Source organism: Papaver somniferum, unplaced genomic scaffold, assembly GCF_003573695.1.
Source record: "Papaver somniferum cultivar HN1 unplaced genomic scaffold, ASM357369v1 unplaced-scaffold_19, whole genome shotgun sequence".
NCBI lineage: Eukaryota > Viridiplantae > Streptophyta > Magnoliopsida > Ranunculales > Papaveraceae > Papaver > Papaver somniferum.
Genome location: NW_020628818.1, coordinates 5,908,031 through 5,921,990, shown reverse-complemented (window position 1 = coordinate 5,921,990; position 13,960 = coordinate 5,908,031). Strand labels below are relative to the sequence as shown.

The 13,960-nt window shown below is 37.0% G+C and overlaps 1 protein-coding gene across 1 annotated transcript; it reads right to left on the bottom strand.

The window, feature by feature from the left end:
• Positions 1 to 8,271: 8,271 nt before the first annotated feature.
• LOC113338744 (uncharacterized serine-rich protein C215.13-like) lies at positions 8,272 to 13,618 on the bottom strand. Its single transcript, XM_026584132.1, has 5 exons — positions 12,797 to 13,618; positions 12,045 to 12,156; positions 11,256 to 11,370; positions 9,501 to 10,673; positions 8,272 to 8,879 (listed from the first exon to the last, which is right to left on the bottom strand). The coding sequence occupies exons 1-5, from the start codon at positions 12,990 to 12,992 to the stop codon at positions 8,613 to 8,615; spliced, it is 1,863 nt and encodes a 620-aa protein (XP_026439917.1). The 5' UTR covers positions 12,993 to 13,618; the 3' UTR covers positions 8,272 to 8,612.
• Between the last annotated feature and the right edge of the window lie 342 nt (positions 13,619 to 13,960).

Genomic DNA, 13,960 nt, shown 5'->3' with positions numbered 1-13,960 from the left:
TCCTATTGTTATGGCTACAGATCTTCAACAACTATGATGCTGAGTTGAACACGTTCAGAATCACTGGAATACTTGGAAGTGACGAAGATTTCGAGTAATGTTGAAGAACCAAGGAAATCAAGCATTTGGATGAGAAGCTACAAAGTTTATTTATTTTGTAATCCATATGTATTGATAATATTGTCACTAAAATTGACAAAAGGGAAGATTGTTAGAGCACTGCTCGGTCGAACTCGCAAGCGTTGCTATCTCAAGCTTGTTTGTCAAGTTTAGTTGGCAAAACTATAAGTCATGATTTCTAATCTACTTATAGCTATGTCTCGGATTAGGATAGAATGTGTAGTTGAGATTTAGACTTCACGGTGTTCATCGATTGAAGATGAAGAACTACTAAGGGGAGCTTGTGGAACTTCATCAACAAAAGGTATGTGGAGACTTGTACTCATCTATCACTCAGAAGTCTATTTCTATTTTATCTCCTATTGAGACAAAAGTTGTATAGCTATATAGACTTTACATTATACACATTTAATATTTCGAGCTGAGTTTAACTCGCTTACATATTTCTCGAAATATGTGTTGGTAAGCTTTCGCTTTAACCAAGTTCATCTTTTATTCTTGACGAAAGTCAAAAGATGATCATGTGAAAATCTCCTGGTAACATCTTACATGATTTGTGCGAGACAGTCATTTTATGTAGACTCCGAATATTTCGTATCGATCATTTGATCACTTGAAAATTGTTTTGAATCTAATAGTTTGTGTGAGACACCTATTCTCGTCTTCCAAAAATGTTTCAATAGTTTAAATGGGAGTTTAGAACAATGAACCTTTGATTGGATATAGCACAGTATGCGTACTTGTATGCGAACTGTTACAAGTGTATTCAAGTCCAGGAATTTAGTATACATATCCGTATGCATATTGATTCAACAGTTGAAGTACGAGAACTACAGTATGCATGCTCGTATGCGTACTGATTTCAAATGAGTTCGGTCGTGAACAACAGTATGCGTACCCGTTTTCATACTGGCGAACAAGACCAAGTCCGAGAACTTAGGTATGCGTACCCATTTACATACCAAAGTGGGTTAAGTTCTAAAATCGGCTATGTACGTCTACATACTCATGAACAAATACATTTATATAATAAGGAATGCAATCTTTGCAAATCGTGGCTATAATGTTCATGAATTGATTCGAGTGAATCGAAACCGATTTTTTTCAATTGTATCTTGTATACTTCTATGAGAATATAAACAATTGAACAACTATATAACTAGTTTCATTTGAGTCATTTGAACTAGTTGTGATTAAGATGAAGAAGGTTGATATGAAAGTGTTCATATGGCTAACTTCAGTTAACTATTGTTGAGCCAACCAAGTGTACACGTTTAGGTACGATTACCCATATCTAAATGAAGGCACATTTCATTTGTGTGTAACAAGCTAAGACAATCTAACGGTTGAAAGATATTAGCTTGAATCTAATCAGGTTTTCATCTAACGATGAATATTGAATGCTTTGTTACCAAGGTAACATTGATTGCAAACTCTGATTCGAAGTCTATATAAGGGAGAACTCTATCAACTGGGAAACCTAATCCCCATACCTCCTGTGTGATACTAATTGCGACTAGAGTCGATTCTCCTTTAACTTAGGTTTTTCCTAAAACCAATATAGGTTAACGACTTAAAGACTTCATTGGGGTTCTGAAGCCAGACCCAACTAATTTCTATGTAGTTGTCTGTTCTGATCTTACTTTGTTCTATCGTATTGCGTATTATCTTCTCTAAGATTTGCTCGAGATTTATCTCTGATAGGTAAGATATAAAAGGTAATCACAAAGCTCTTCGTCTCATTCTTTGTGATTCCACAATAACTTGTTCTACTACCATATAGTTAAGTTATTGTGAGGTGATTGATATTTCTAGGCTGTTCTTCGGGAATATAAGTCTGGTATATCAATTGGTTCTTTTTGACCTTGATTTATCAAAAGACGGAACAAAAACTTCGTAAGTATTTCCGTGGGAGACGGGTTTATCAATTCTAATAGATTTTTCTGTGTGAGACAGATTTGTTTATCAAGTCTTCGACTTTGGGTCGTAGCAACTATTAGTTGTGGGTGATATCAGCTAAGGGAATCAAGTGCGAAGAGTCATGCTGGGATTCAGAGGCGTAAGGAACGTGACTGTACCTTAATCAGTGTGAGATTGGTTAGGCTCAACTACATTCCAGTTCGAAGTTAATTTGTAGTAGGCTAGAGCCTTTAGCGACTTAATACAGTGTAGTATTGAAATCTGGACTAGGTCCCCGGGTTTTAATGCATTTGCGGTTTCCTCGTTAACAAAATTTCTAGTGTCTGTGTTATTTCTTTTTCGCATTATATTTTATATATAATTGAAATATCACAGGTTTGTGCAGTTCAATCAATTGGTGAATCCAACCTTTGGTTGTTGATTGAAATTGATTGACGCTTGGAGATTGGTCTTTGGTACCATCCAAGTTATTTCTCTTATTAATACGGCTCATAGATTTCTATCTGTTCGACCTCAAATTGATTTGAGAAATTGAGATATAACTCTTGGATATATTTTCCATGATTGATTCTGACTGTCTATTTGATTCTCTTGGAATTATATTGGAGTTATTCCATACAGATTGCCTAAACTAAATACTGTGTGTGGTTGTTAGATCCCCTCTTTTTCACTTAGGCATACACATATCATCATAATTGAAACCAATATGCATAGGGCAATGGTCTGAACAATCTTTGTGCAAATTATTAACAAATAGCTTAATAAACAATTCTTCAGCAATTTTATTAATAAGACATCTATTGAATCTTTATATAATAAGATCATGTCCTTGTAACATATTAGACCAAGTGAATCTAAGGCCAGAAAAACCATTACTAAAATCAGTGTCCTAAAAAGCTTGTCTTAGACTACTATTAGGTTCACCATATATAAAATTAATGTGACATGTTTTGGAATGAATGATGTCACCAGTAGTAACATATATACCCCTGGAGATGGAGGATAAATAAGCAAGATCAATTTCCTTTTTCCAAGCAAGCACCAAACCACCACTTCTTCCAATACTAGGGACATTGAAAGTACAAGGAAATCTCATATTCTTCATTTTTCTAGAAGCTGGATCTTTATTCATTTTGGTTTCCGACAAGAAAAAAATGTCAGGGTTGATACATCTATAAAGAAGGCTAAGTTCCCTGTTAGCCGTTTTTTTTTCCTTAAACCTTTAACACTCCAGCAGAGCATATTAACATTGCTAACATGAAAGGAATTAGAAGTATTGGGGGTAGTCATAGAAAATATTATAATAGGAAGAGAAAAGGTATTTACCTGATTGGTAGGAGTAGACTCGCTATCAAGCTGAGAATTCATAGAACCACCATTTTGAGTAATATTTTGGGTAGAATTGAGAGTCACAGTAGCAGCATCGTGCCGAGAATTATTGCATACACCATTGTTACTTGGAGAAGCATCAGTAGGGACATTATAACTTCCGTAAGGGTCGACCAACGAATGGTTATTGAGGGTGCAATTGGTTAAGTTGATAGCTGGTGGTTCGTCCAAATTGGTAAGGGAGGTGGGGGTGGGGGTGGTGGTGGTGGTGGTGGTGGTGGTGGTGGAGATAATGGGTGAAATCGGGTTCAGAAAGGTCCGCTTGTTCAGGGACTACCACAATATTAGTTAGATGAGATGTACTGGCTCTAGTACGCTTTCTAAGCTCCGACCTATGGTTGAGTTTCCTTTTGAAATTAGAAAGAGAATCATGTTCAGCATCTAGGGATTCCACTTTTTCTCTAGATATAGCATTACTCTAAGCTGTAGATACACTCGTTTTGAATCTTCTAGTTATATTAGTGGTTCGAATCGGTCCCTGATTAAAATTTTCAGCAGGAACAGTTGAAACATCTACAATAACATTTTGAGTATTAAATTGCTTGAAGATAACTGGTAGACCATTATTTTTGTTGTATGGTCTTCTGTTGAATCAGACCAACTTCAAAAATTTTGAGAGCAGTAGAACGGTTAACAAATGGACCCATACGGAGATTACTAGACATCCCTTTTTGGATAATGTTATCAGCATTTTAGATCGTATCTTTGGATTTTCCTTTGTCGTTATGAATACCCTCAGAAGAATCTAACTGAGATTCAAGGACAATATATGTAGGAGTCATGAGAGTATCCCCAACAATAGGACCAGCAGTTGAAGGAGTTGCATTGACCGCTATTTTTGGAGGCATTATAAGTTTTGAGACTGCATGTAAAGTATATCTTGTACTAGAAGAAGCATCTTCTTGAATGGATTTCTGCTTAGCTTTACAAGCTGGATAATTAGCATATTTATGATCAATAACACGTCAAGAAGTAAAAAAAATCCTAGGAACTTTATTATATCTGCATTCAATGAGAAAAGGTTGGTCTCTTCCAATGGTGAATAGAGGAATGCCAGTTAGTAGAGCCCTTTGCACTGGAATCCTGACATAAACTTTGATATTCTTCTTTAGAGGATGATTTCCGAAGGGTGTTGAAGCATCAATCAACTCGCTAAGTTTGAGAGTTAATTTTTGTAGATTTTCAAATTCAGTGCATTCCTTTCGCACATTACATAAAATTAACCACATCAACTCTTCAATAAAGTTAATCTGTTGGTTTGTTGGCCAGCCTGTTGGAGGAACTGCTCGAAGAACAATCAAGCAACCACATGCAAACCAGGGATGGTGGTCATTAACCCTGTTGAAATCATTCTCATCCAAGAATCTTATAAGGACTTTGTTCTTCAAACCCACTGAATGTTGTCATAGTAGGAGTTTGAGCTAGAGGCCATTGAGTACAGATGTGATGACGAATAAATGAAGTAGGTACAAGAGTTTCATATCTCACATACCCAACCATACACCATTTCCAATTGTTATCAGATTAGAATAACAATTTTACAATGAAGACTGGATCAGATAGAGTAGCTGGTAAGGAGAGTTTTTCTGCCACTTGCAAAGTTAGGTTTTGGATATTTTGATTTGAAATTTGGGGTGTGTCTTGAGATGTTGAAGAATCCATATGAATTATAAGATAAACAGAGAGGAGGAGAGATAGATGATGAGGGTAGATTAAGAAATTTATTTGAACATGGAGAGATATAACAAGATTATGATTTGGACCTTTCACAATGATGCGCATAGATAGGTATATCTTACCTATAACCAAAGACTGAACCTTAAAAAGGAAAGTGTCATCAGGTTGAATATAATTTCTGGTATGGGTCAAAACAAAAGGATGTAAATGTATGTTATAAGGTTTCTTTGTCTTATGATATATGAGTAGGTTGATAGTATGTTTTCCTGTTGCCATATAACTTCTGTTTCCATATAACTTTTCAGATAGGCAGAGAGGGATTGGAGCTTAAGGTTCACGTGGGTTTTATAGCAAAGACACAACCCAACCAGTTGTGTTATGATCCAAACCAAATGTTTTTGTATTTCGTACAGAAAATACGTAACAATATGAGGGAGGAGGGATTTAGTGAACATTTAAAAGGTTTGTTTTTCTCTAATGATGACGTAATTGCATCACCTGCCAAATCTAATTAAAACAATAGGCTGGGAATATGGTATGGTAAAACTTACGATTTGTTGCTTGGGGTGGTGCAGTAAAAAATTGGCTGGTAATTTTTTGGTTTTGGGTTTTGAAGAAATAAGTGGTGATGCACGACCAGATTAACCCCTACATTGCGAATTAAAACCTTCCTACGATACCCCCCAAATTAGCAATGGTGCCTCTCGACAAGTGTTGCATTCTCTAAATCTGCATAAAACTAACAATTTCAATTAGACCCCAATTAATATTATCCAAATTTGGTGACCTACCGATAAACCTCTTAATGATAGTTCCAAAAACTGTAACGACTAATGAAGCGTCTCGAGTTAGGTTTTCAAAATAGTGTAATGATGATCTTGAAATTGATACGCATGGCTTTGAAGAGGCGTGGATATCCAAGCGACAAAACACTTGACCAAAGGTCTTAAATGGCTATTTATGGGTTCAATAAGGTCTTTAAAAGGGGGTTTAGTAGAGAGATTATCATAACAATTCTCAATTTTACTAGGAAAGGAAAAATTAGAGAGGAAAGAGATAGAAATGACAAGTTCTGGTAATTATGTTCCTGCAATTCCTCCTCCTTCAGCAGAGTATAATCAAGCCAATAATCTTGCGTTTTTACTGAGTAATCAAGAGATAGAGAGGTTGAGCAATGAACTATAAGAGGAGATAAACAGGCGGGCACAAGAATTGGCCCGTCGAAGAAAAGAGGAAGATGATGATGTTTTGTAAGGTGCATGGAAAAAAATCGTCTTGAAAGAGAAGCCAGGAAAGAGGAAGAGAGATCAAAGAAATATAAAAGGTATGGTAGTGCGACAGAAAGCGAATCTGAGGAGTCAGAGAATGGTTTTGAGTAACCAGTTGAAGAGATTGATACAAGTGAAGAGGATTCAGATGTACCAGAAGAGAAGGAAAGGATGAGAAATTATTATGAGAGAAAGCTTCGCAGGAGATTTGAAGATGAAAGAGCCAATCCAAGGATTTTTACCAGGACCATGCTGAAGCTGAGTCAAGTGATGAAGATGAAGAACTTTTAGAGGAGGAGAGTGATGAGGAAGAAGATAGTGATGGGAGTACGTCATTTGATGATAGTAATGTTTCTCCTGCATCTTCGGGCATTGACTATAGTGCTCAATACAGTAAAGAGGAGAACTGGAGCTACGATGTAGAGGACTTTTAGAAGTCCCTCTTGGGGTATCGAACGCAACCAACTTTTCATACTTTGAGAAAAGTTTGAAGATGATTAAAAGGTTTTTTCCAAATTGGCTTTCTCTATACTTGCTCCTTGTCTTCTTGTTCTTGATGTGGATGTTAGTAATGTTGAACTTCTTCTTCTTCTCCTGATGGATGGTTTTTTTTTATTCCTAGTATTTTGTTGTTGTTGTTGATGTGCAGTGGTACTTTCGAAAGTGATAGTGGAGTATTATGGTTGATAGACTTTATAGTATTTTGTTGTGTCTGAGGGCTGTGAACCTCTAGGATTTCAATGAACTGAAAAAATTGATGGTGTTTTCTTTTGTTTACTTGTTCTTGTTCAGGTTGGGTATCAGTAATGTTAATACTTTGAATGGTACTTGTTTGTGGATTTTGAGTGTAATGGTTGATATTTTCACTTTTGTTAGCTCCAGTAGTAGTGAATGTAGTATATTGTAAGTGCAAAAGTTGATGACAATCTTGTTGAAGGAACTTGGAAATCCAAAGATTGATAGTAACAGAAAATTAAATTCAATAGTACAGGAATTACTAAGAGAAGCTAGGAATTGCATTAGAGAAATCTTCAAGACTTTAGTGAAATCACTGCTTACGTCCTGCTGATTGAGCAGAGCTTCTTTGCGATCGATTGCAACCTTACTCACTCTAAAATGAAAATGCTTAACTGAAATAAGATTTCACACTGTTTTTTGTTTTGTTTGTCTACGAGAGTGTCGATCAATATCAAGACAACCTCCAGAGAGACATGAATTAAGGTGTGTTAGACATAACCATGAGTTAAAGGCATGTTTGTTAATTATATCCGGAATCCGGTTTAGTACTCCATGTGTTTTTACAATTCTAGATATCCATTTGAATTGTTTTTACAACAGAGAGACACCAAAGAGAAGCTTTAGAGAGCATCGTTATATTTCAACAAACTAGGCGTCTAGGCCAAGCAAGTACTGGGTCTTATCACAAAGATCATGATCTTTATTTCTTATGGAGGGAGGGAATCAAGTTCACTTTACTGGCCCCTTATTGTTGTTGGCTGTTTACTTGGAACTTGAAAACTACTGATGCTCTGACTACTCCAACACTGCTACTACTGATAAAAATGACTGAAAGGACCACCACCTTGGTCTCACATCTCAAAAATAATATAGGGACCAATTCCATGTCCACTGAGGTAGCTGTCGAGAGAAAAGAATGAAAAAATCTGATCTTGGTCGACTACTAGTAATCAAGTATTAATCCTCAGTAATACCCCAGCTCACATGGGGTGGTGCAAGAGTACATCATTTCAGGTGTGAATAGATTCTGTTACTCACATGGAGGATTTTTGTTCCAACTTATTGAATCTTTCAAATATAAAAATAGAAAAACACTTCTCAGAAACAGCTTATAGAAAGAAGCAATATATGAAGCACAATAAAAGAGACAAGCACGTCATTTCCTGCACAAGCATATCATTCAGTTTAAATCAAAGCCGAGTTCTACAGAGACACATTGCTAATTCACTGAACCAAGCTACTGGAAACCCAAGAACCACAGAACCCTTGAATATTATTTTTTTTTTCCTTTTTTTTTTTTGGTTTTCAAGCAGAAAACAGATGCTGTCAGAGTTCTTACAAGGTTTTACGAGTTTGTTGCACCTCAAGTATAATGACGGTGATGTGAACTTAGCACATAGCTCCATTGTGTTATCTAAACTAACTGATTTCGCTAAGAGTACAAATGCCAATAAGAGAACTACTTCATTTACATAATGGTTATATAAGAAGTATTGTCTTTCATTCACCTGCCAGGTGACTAATGGGGGAAGACCTACCTCCTCTGTCACTGCTTAGACCATCGTCTTCCATATCGCAGATGTCCAGAATTAAAGTGGTGTTATTGATGCTTTGCTCAGAACTGCAGTTGCTGCTTGTGGCAAGTGGGGAGTCCGACACACTCACAGTCCTGCTTCTTGCTGGTCCGGATCTCACACTATACATGGAAGAAGCTGGAATATTTGTCATCAATGGACGTAGGCTACCTGGAACACGTTGTCTTATGTCCTGCTCAACAAAAAGCCAGTTAATTCAATATATGACAAAAGGCAACGGTGCTCAAATGTTTATACAAAAATTGTTCCCTTTGCTCAAATAAAACTTTTATGACGTCTGTAGAACAGGATCAGTTAAAACTTGAATGGACCATAAGAAACAACCAACATATCATTCAGGAAGCGTCAATAGCAATGAAATTACAATTTATCTTACAAACAGAGGCATAATGTAGAATATTTACAAGGTTGTAACCTCCAAACTTCCGTAACTCGACATGTTTCCTTTATCCGGTAATTTAGTTTTAAGTTGCAAAGGCACTACAGGCAAAGTTTATTCACATTTAACTCATTAGTTTTTTTTATACATTGGGCTCCTTACAAGAGGCAATGTTCATGTTGGCCATATTAGTTAATGTTTTGCAGAATTTGGGACATCCGAAGAGATTGGAAGATCTAAGGCATGGCATATGTTGGAAAACTAAGCTGATCCTGACACTTTAAGTAATGGGCATTCGCACATGGTTAGTGTGCTATAGTTTGCTGATTTTACGAGTTGGTCAACATAATCGAATTAGCACGCTCTACATCTATTAATGTAAATGGTAAAAGACTAGAGGAGAAAAATACATACCATATGCCTCATCGCCATATCCAAGGATTTCTTTGAAAGAGATCTCCCAAAGCCTGAGCTGTCCAGGGATGAAGATGATTTTCCTGTGGAATTGTTATGAGCAGAACGTGGGTCGTCCGGCTTTGGCGGATTCAATTTTCGCATGTTTACAACTCTTTCAACCATCTGAGTTCCCATCAGAACAGGATTCACATGGTCATTACCATTAGCGTATGCTCGGCTAGATGCTGGAACAGAACTTCTGTTGTGAACACTGCCATTTGGAACTCGGCCTCTTGAAGGAGAGCATGATTGTCTTCTAGGTCTTCCATTAGAACCAATATCTGTAGCGGGTCCAGCACTCGGACCTCCAGGTCTACCCCTGGAGGCAGAAACTGGTCTTGCGGGCATTGATGTCCGCAAGTTTGGCGGAGCGTCGTGAGAATACCCAGGCATGTCTGAAGGTTTCCAGGGTCTAGATTTCATAACTGGAGCACTACCAGATGATGGAACAGGATTTCTCGTTACTGTGGGTCCTGATTTGATCGCTGAAGAAGAGCGAGTAAGACTAGACAAACTCGGAACATTTGATGGGGTTGATGGTCGCCTAGTTGGAGTTGCTGTCCTTGATGTGGTCTTTGAAGCAGGTACAGTGGGTCTGGTTGGTGTCGAAGATCTTGCAGAAGCAGCTGAAGGTCTTGCAGAAGGTGTTGAAGATCTTGCAGAAGGTGTGGAAGACCTTGCAGATGGTGCTGAAGATACTGCGGAAGGTGTTGAAGATCTTGCAGTAGGTGTTGAAGATCTCGCAGAAGGTGCTGAAGATCTTGCAGTAGGTGTTGAAGATCTCGCAGAAGGTGCTGAAGATCTTGCAGCAGGTGTTGTCGATCTGGAGGTAGGTGTTGAAGATCTTGCAGAAGCTGTTGACGATCTTGATGGAGGAGCCGTGGTTTTGGAAGAAGGTAAGGTGGCTCTTGAAGTTGGAGTCGCAGGCCTAGAAGCTCTTGAAGGCTGCTTAGGTATGGAAGATAATGTGGGGCGTCCAGTTGGAGTTCCAGGTCTAGAAGCAGTTGAACGACCCCCGGATGATGAAGGTCTGTGAATATTTGTACTCGAAGTGTTCAACCCGGTAGACAAAGTCGGCTGCCTAGATGCTAAATTGCTCCTTGGAGGAGGCTCGGACTGAGGATTTGCTAACTGCAATTGTAGATTAGAACTATGAGAAATCAATGTGGAAGTGAAGAATATCAGATCCAGACATCACCAATAGAAGACCATCAGTGAAAAAACAAAATAAACAACTAAACAATAGAGATTTCAAGAACAATTGAAGCACTAAGTAGTACTCTAACCAGATTAAGATCCACCAATACATAAGGATACTGAAAGTTCTCCACAAACAATTGAAGCAGAAGGAGGATATCAGGTCCAAAATGAAGGTTAACTACTAAGAGGGGCCGCAAAACCTTAATTCGCATAATGTTCATAATCCTTCGACCAAATGTCTAAATGGTTTATGATACTAATCGAAAAACTATAATTTTACCAGCTAATTAGTCATATCTGATGTTCCCATATTCCTATATGCTAAAATTTGAGACAAAATGCCTCTACTGTTCTCACAAAAATTAATAATTTTCGGTCTAACGTAGTGACTTAATTATAATCAATTGGAATACTAGCACCACCAACCAGCAATTCATTCCCAGGTTCTAGTATCATGAACCACACATATTTTCTTTGTTTTCAGGAACAGCAAAAATCAAGTAATTCCCCTACCCTGGACTTTGGTGCAGCAGGACGGACATTTGGAGTTCCCAGTTGACTCATAACTGTTTTTTGTGATTCCATCTCCAGCGAAGGAAAAAGAGGAGTGCCAGGGGGTGTCATCAACCTGCAAAAAAAAAAAGAAGAAGAAAAACTTTAACAGATACAAGTGCCAAAAGCTAATTTAGCATAACGATACACAAACAGGCCAAATAACAACATATAGATTGAGAACGCCATTCCGTGAATGTTTCCTGTAATAACTACTAGTGCAACAGCTGGTACTGTTAAATACCATATAGTCATACAATTAAAGCATAAGAGTCAAACTTGATACTATGATGGTGGTGTACATGACCTTGTACAGTAATAAGCTACATAATTTGCCGACCCTTTCCTAATTTCTTCATTCTTTTTTCGTTAATTAATGATTGGTGTTTCTACGACTTCTTTAATGTTTTTTTTAATAACTGCACCTAGCAATTTTCTTCTACACTTCAGTTCGGGTTACTTTTCTTAAAACACAAACCAACTTACAGTATTTTCTGCTAGCAAACTGAGAACAAACACCTTACTTGGCACAAATAATGACCTGGAGGATTAATCGGTTCTCCTCCATATGCTTACAATTCTGAGCTGACAGCATACCTAGAGCCCATTACCTGATAATTCCTATATATACTAACTTTTTGTTTCAAATACAGTTCATGAATGGTGTGCTATTTTTAAGACTAAAAGCAGCATGACAAAAAAAAGAAGAAGATGATCTTTAGAAGAAATCAAAGAGATGATTCACATTACCAGTCATAATCATCTTTATCATTGTCCGAATTTACGAAATCATCAGCACTTGTTTTACGTGCAGGAGCAGGTTGTACAATCTTGAATATGGGAGAATTGCCCAGTTTAGAGTCTGCAGCCATAATATCCATAAGCTAAATTTGATTAGACGCCGAAACGACAAGTATTGACCACATGTACCGCAGCAATAAGTGCAAAAAAGCAGATAACTTTGATTTGCACATACAACGTAAACAATATCGCCCGCACTAAATGCAACTTTAATTTCCAATGAAGATAATTATTAACAGAAATTAAGAGCGATCTTTGGAGTGATATCAATTCAAGAGTTATACTTTCCGAAGAAAAAGGTAAATGTGTATAATGCGTAACAACAGGTTCGCTAGTGAATGACTGTTGAGCTGAATTCACATCAAGTTGCACTGATAACACCCCCACCTTACGAAGTTGATCTGTGGACCCAAAACGATCAGCCTGATTCTCAGAAGAATCAAGCTAGTGTTTATAAAGTGCCAGTGAAAGGTTCTAGTTACAATATCATCAACAGTTAAAAGTCCATCAAAAAGTTTGATATTTTACAAATGAACTAGCAAGATAAACTCTAAAAAGAGGGCAATTTTGGACCACCATTACTGTCCCAACAAATGTTTTTTTTTTAATTAAAAAAACAAACTTTCACAAAAATTTCAACAGGCATTGAAGATTTTGAAACCCTAAGTAATAAAACAAAAGAAGAAACAAGAGAATAATACCTAATGGAGCATCAAATTCTTCAGAGTTATGAATAAGAAGCTGATTATTTCTTTCCTTTTCGCGTTTTTTCAATTCGAGAAACAAAGAAAGTTCTTCGTCTTTATCTTTCGTAGCATTTTGATTCCTCATCCCTTGTTGTATCCTCTGTATTGAAGCTTGCATTCGCGAATCCTCTGCCCTAAAACTTCGATTCATCTCACTCCGGTTTAAAAATCAAAACCCCCACTCAAAAAAAACAAAAATTTGAAAAACCCTAACTAGACATAAACACCTCACTCTTGTCACAGCAAATCAAAAAATAAAAAAGAACTCAAATTTCTCAGGAACGCGAAACGGAAAGCACAGATCTAAGAAATGGAGCTACAGGGAGAGAGGGGGTGGGGAGAAGTGAGTAATTTTATAATGTTGTTGGGATAAAGTAAAGGAAAGAAAGAAAATGATCTCAATCAATCTATCTATAAACCTAACAACTCTCTTAACTTATCCATCACTCGTAAAACATCTGGACACACTTTGGATTCTATACAACTTTATGGGAAGCCTTTAGCTTGAATCAACCGCCATTGCTAGAGATCTGAGAATGAAGCTTGTTTTGTAAATAACTGAGTTTAAATTTTGAATGCGAAAATTTAATATTTTATAAGTGAAAGGAAAAGAGAGCAGCTTTTTTGAGAGTGGGAAATGATGTGAGAGAGAGATTAGAGAAGACCAGAGGGAATGAGGGAGGAGGAGACTGTCTATTAATTTGTTTTATTTAACGGAAGTCACTCCCAACAAAACTGCAACGTTTTAGTTTCGGAGGATTTAAGAGGAGAAAAAATGATTAAGAAAAATGTTATGCTGAACTTAAGTCATTTAGACGTGTGATATTTTTCTTATATATTTGAACATGTACACAGCAATTCCCCAGGTTCCCAACTCCCACACGATGCATAGGGGCTTTGTAGAATTTTCTAACATTGTCCCAATCCAGTGATCAAGTGGCAAGGATTGTTTTATTTCATGTGAATTTAATATTAGCATGATATTTCGCTAATCTTTATCTTAGCTACGAATTTTCTAGACAAAATGTTATTCGATGCAAGAATGTGATCATAATATAATTTATGGCATATCAATAATATTAACTGGAAAATGGTATGAAAAACCGTTATTTCTATTTA

Excerpts from the sequence above, each read along its gene's own strand:
- LOC113338744 (XM_026584132.1), bottom strand. The coding sequence starts at position 12,992 with ATGAATCGAAGTTTTAGGGCAGAGGATTCGCGAATGCAAGCTTCAATA. Across the intron at positions 10,674-11,255 it reads CTGCTGCACCAAAGTCCAGG|TTAGCAAATCCTCAGTCCGA; the intron begins GTAGGGGAATTA and ends CTACAATTGCAG. Across the intron at positions 8,880-9,500 it reads ATATGGCGATGAGGCATATG|GACATAAGACAACGTGTTCC; the intron begins GTATGTATTTTT and ends TTTGTTGAGCAG.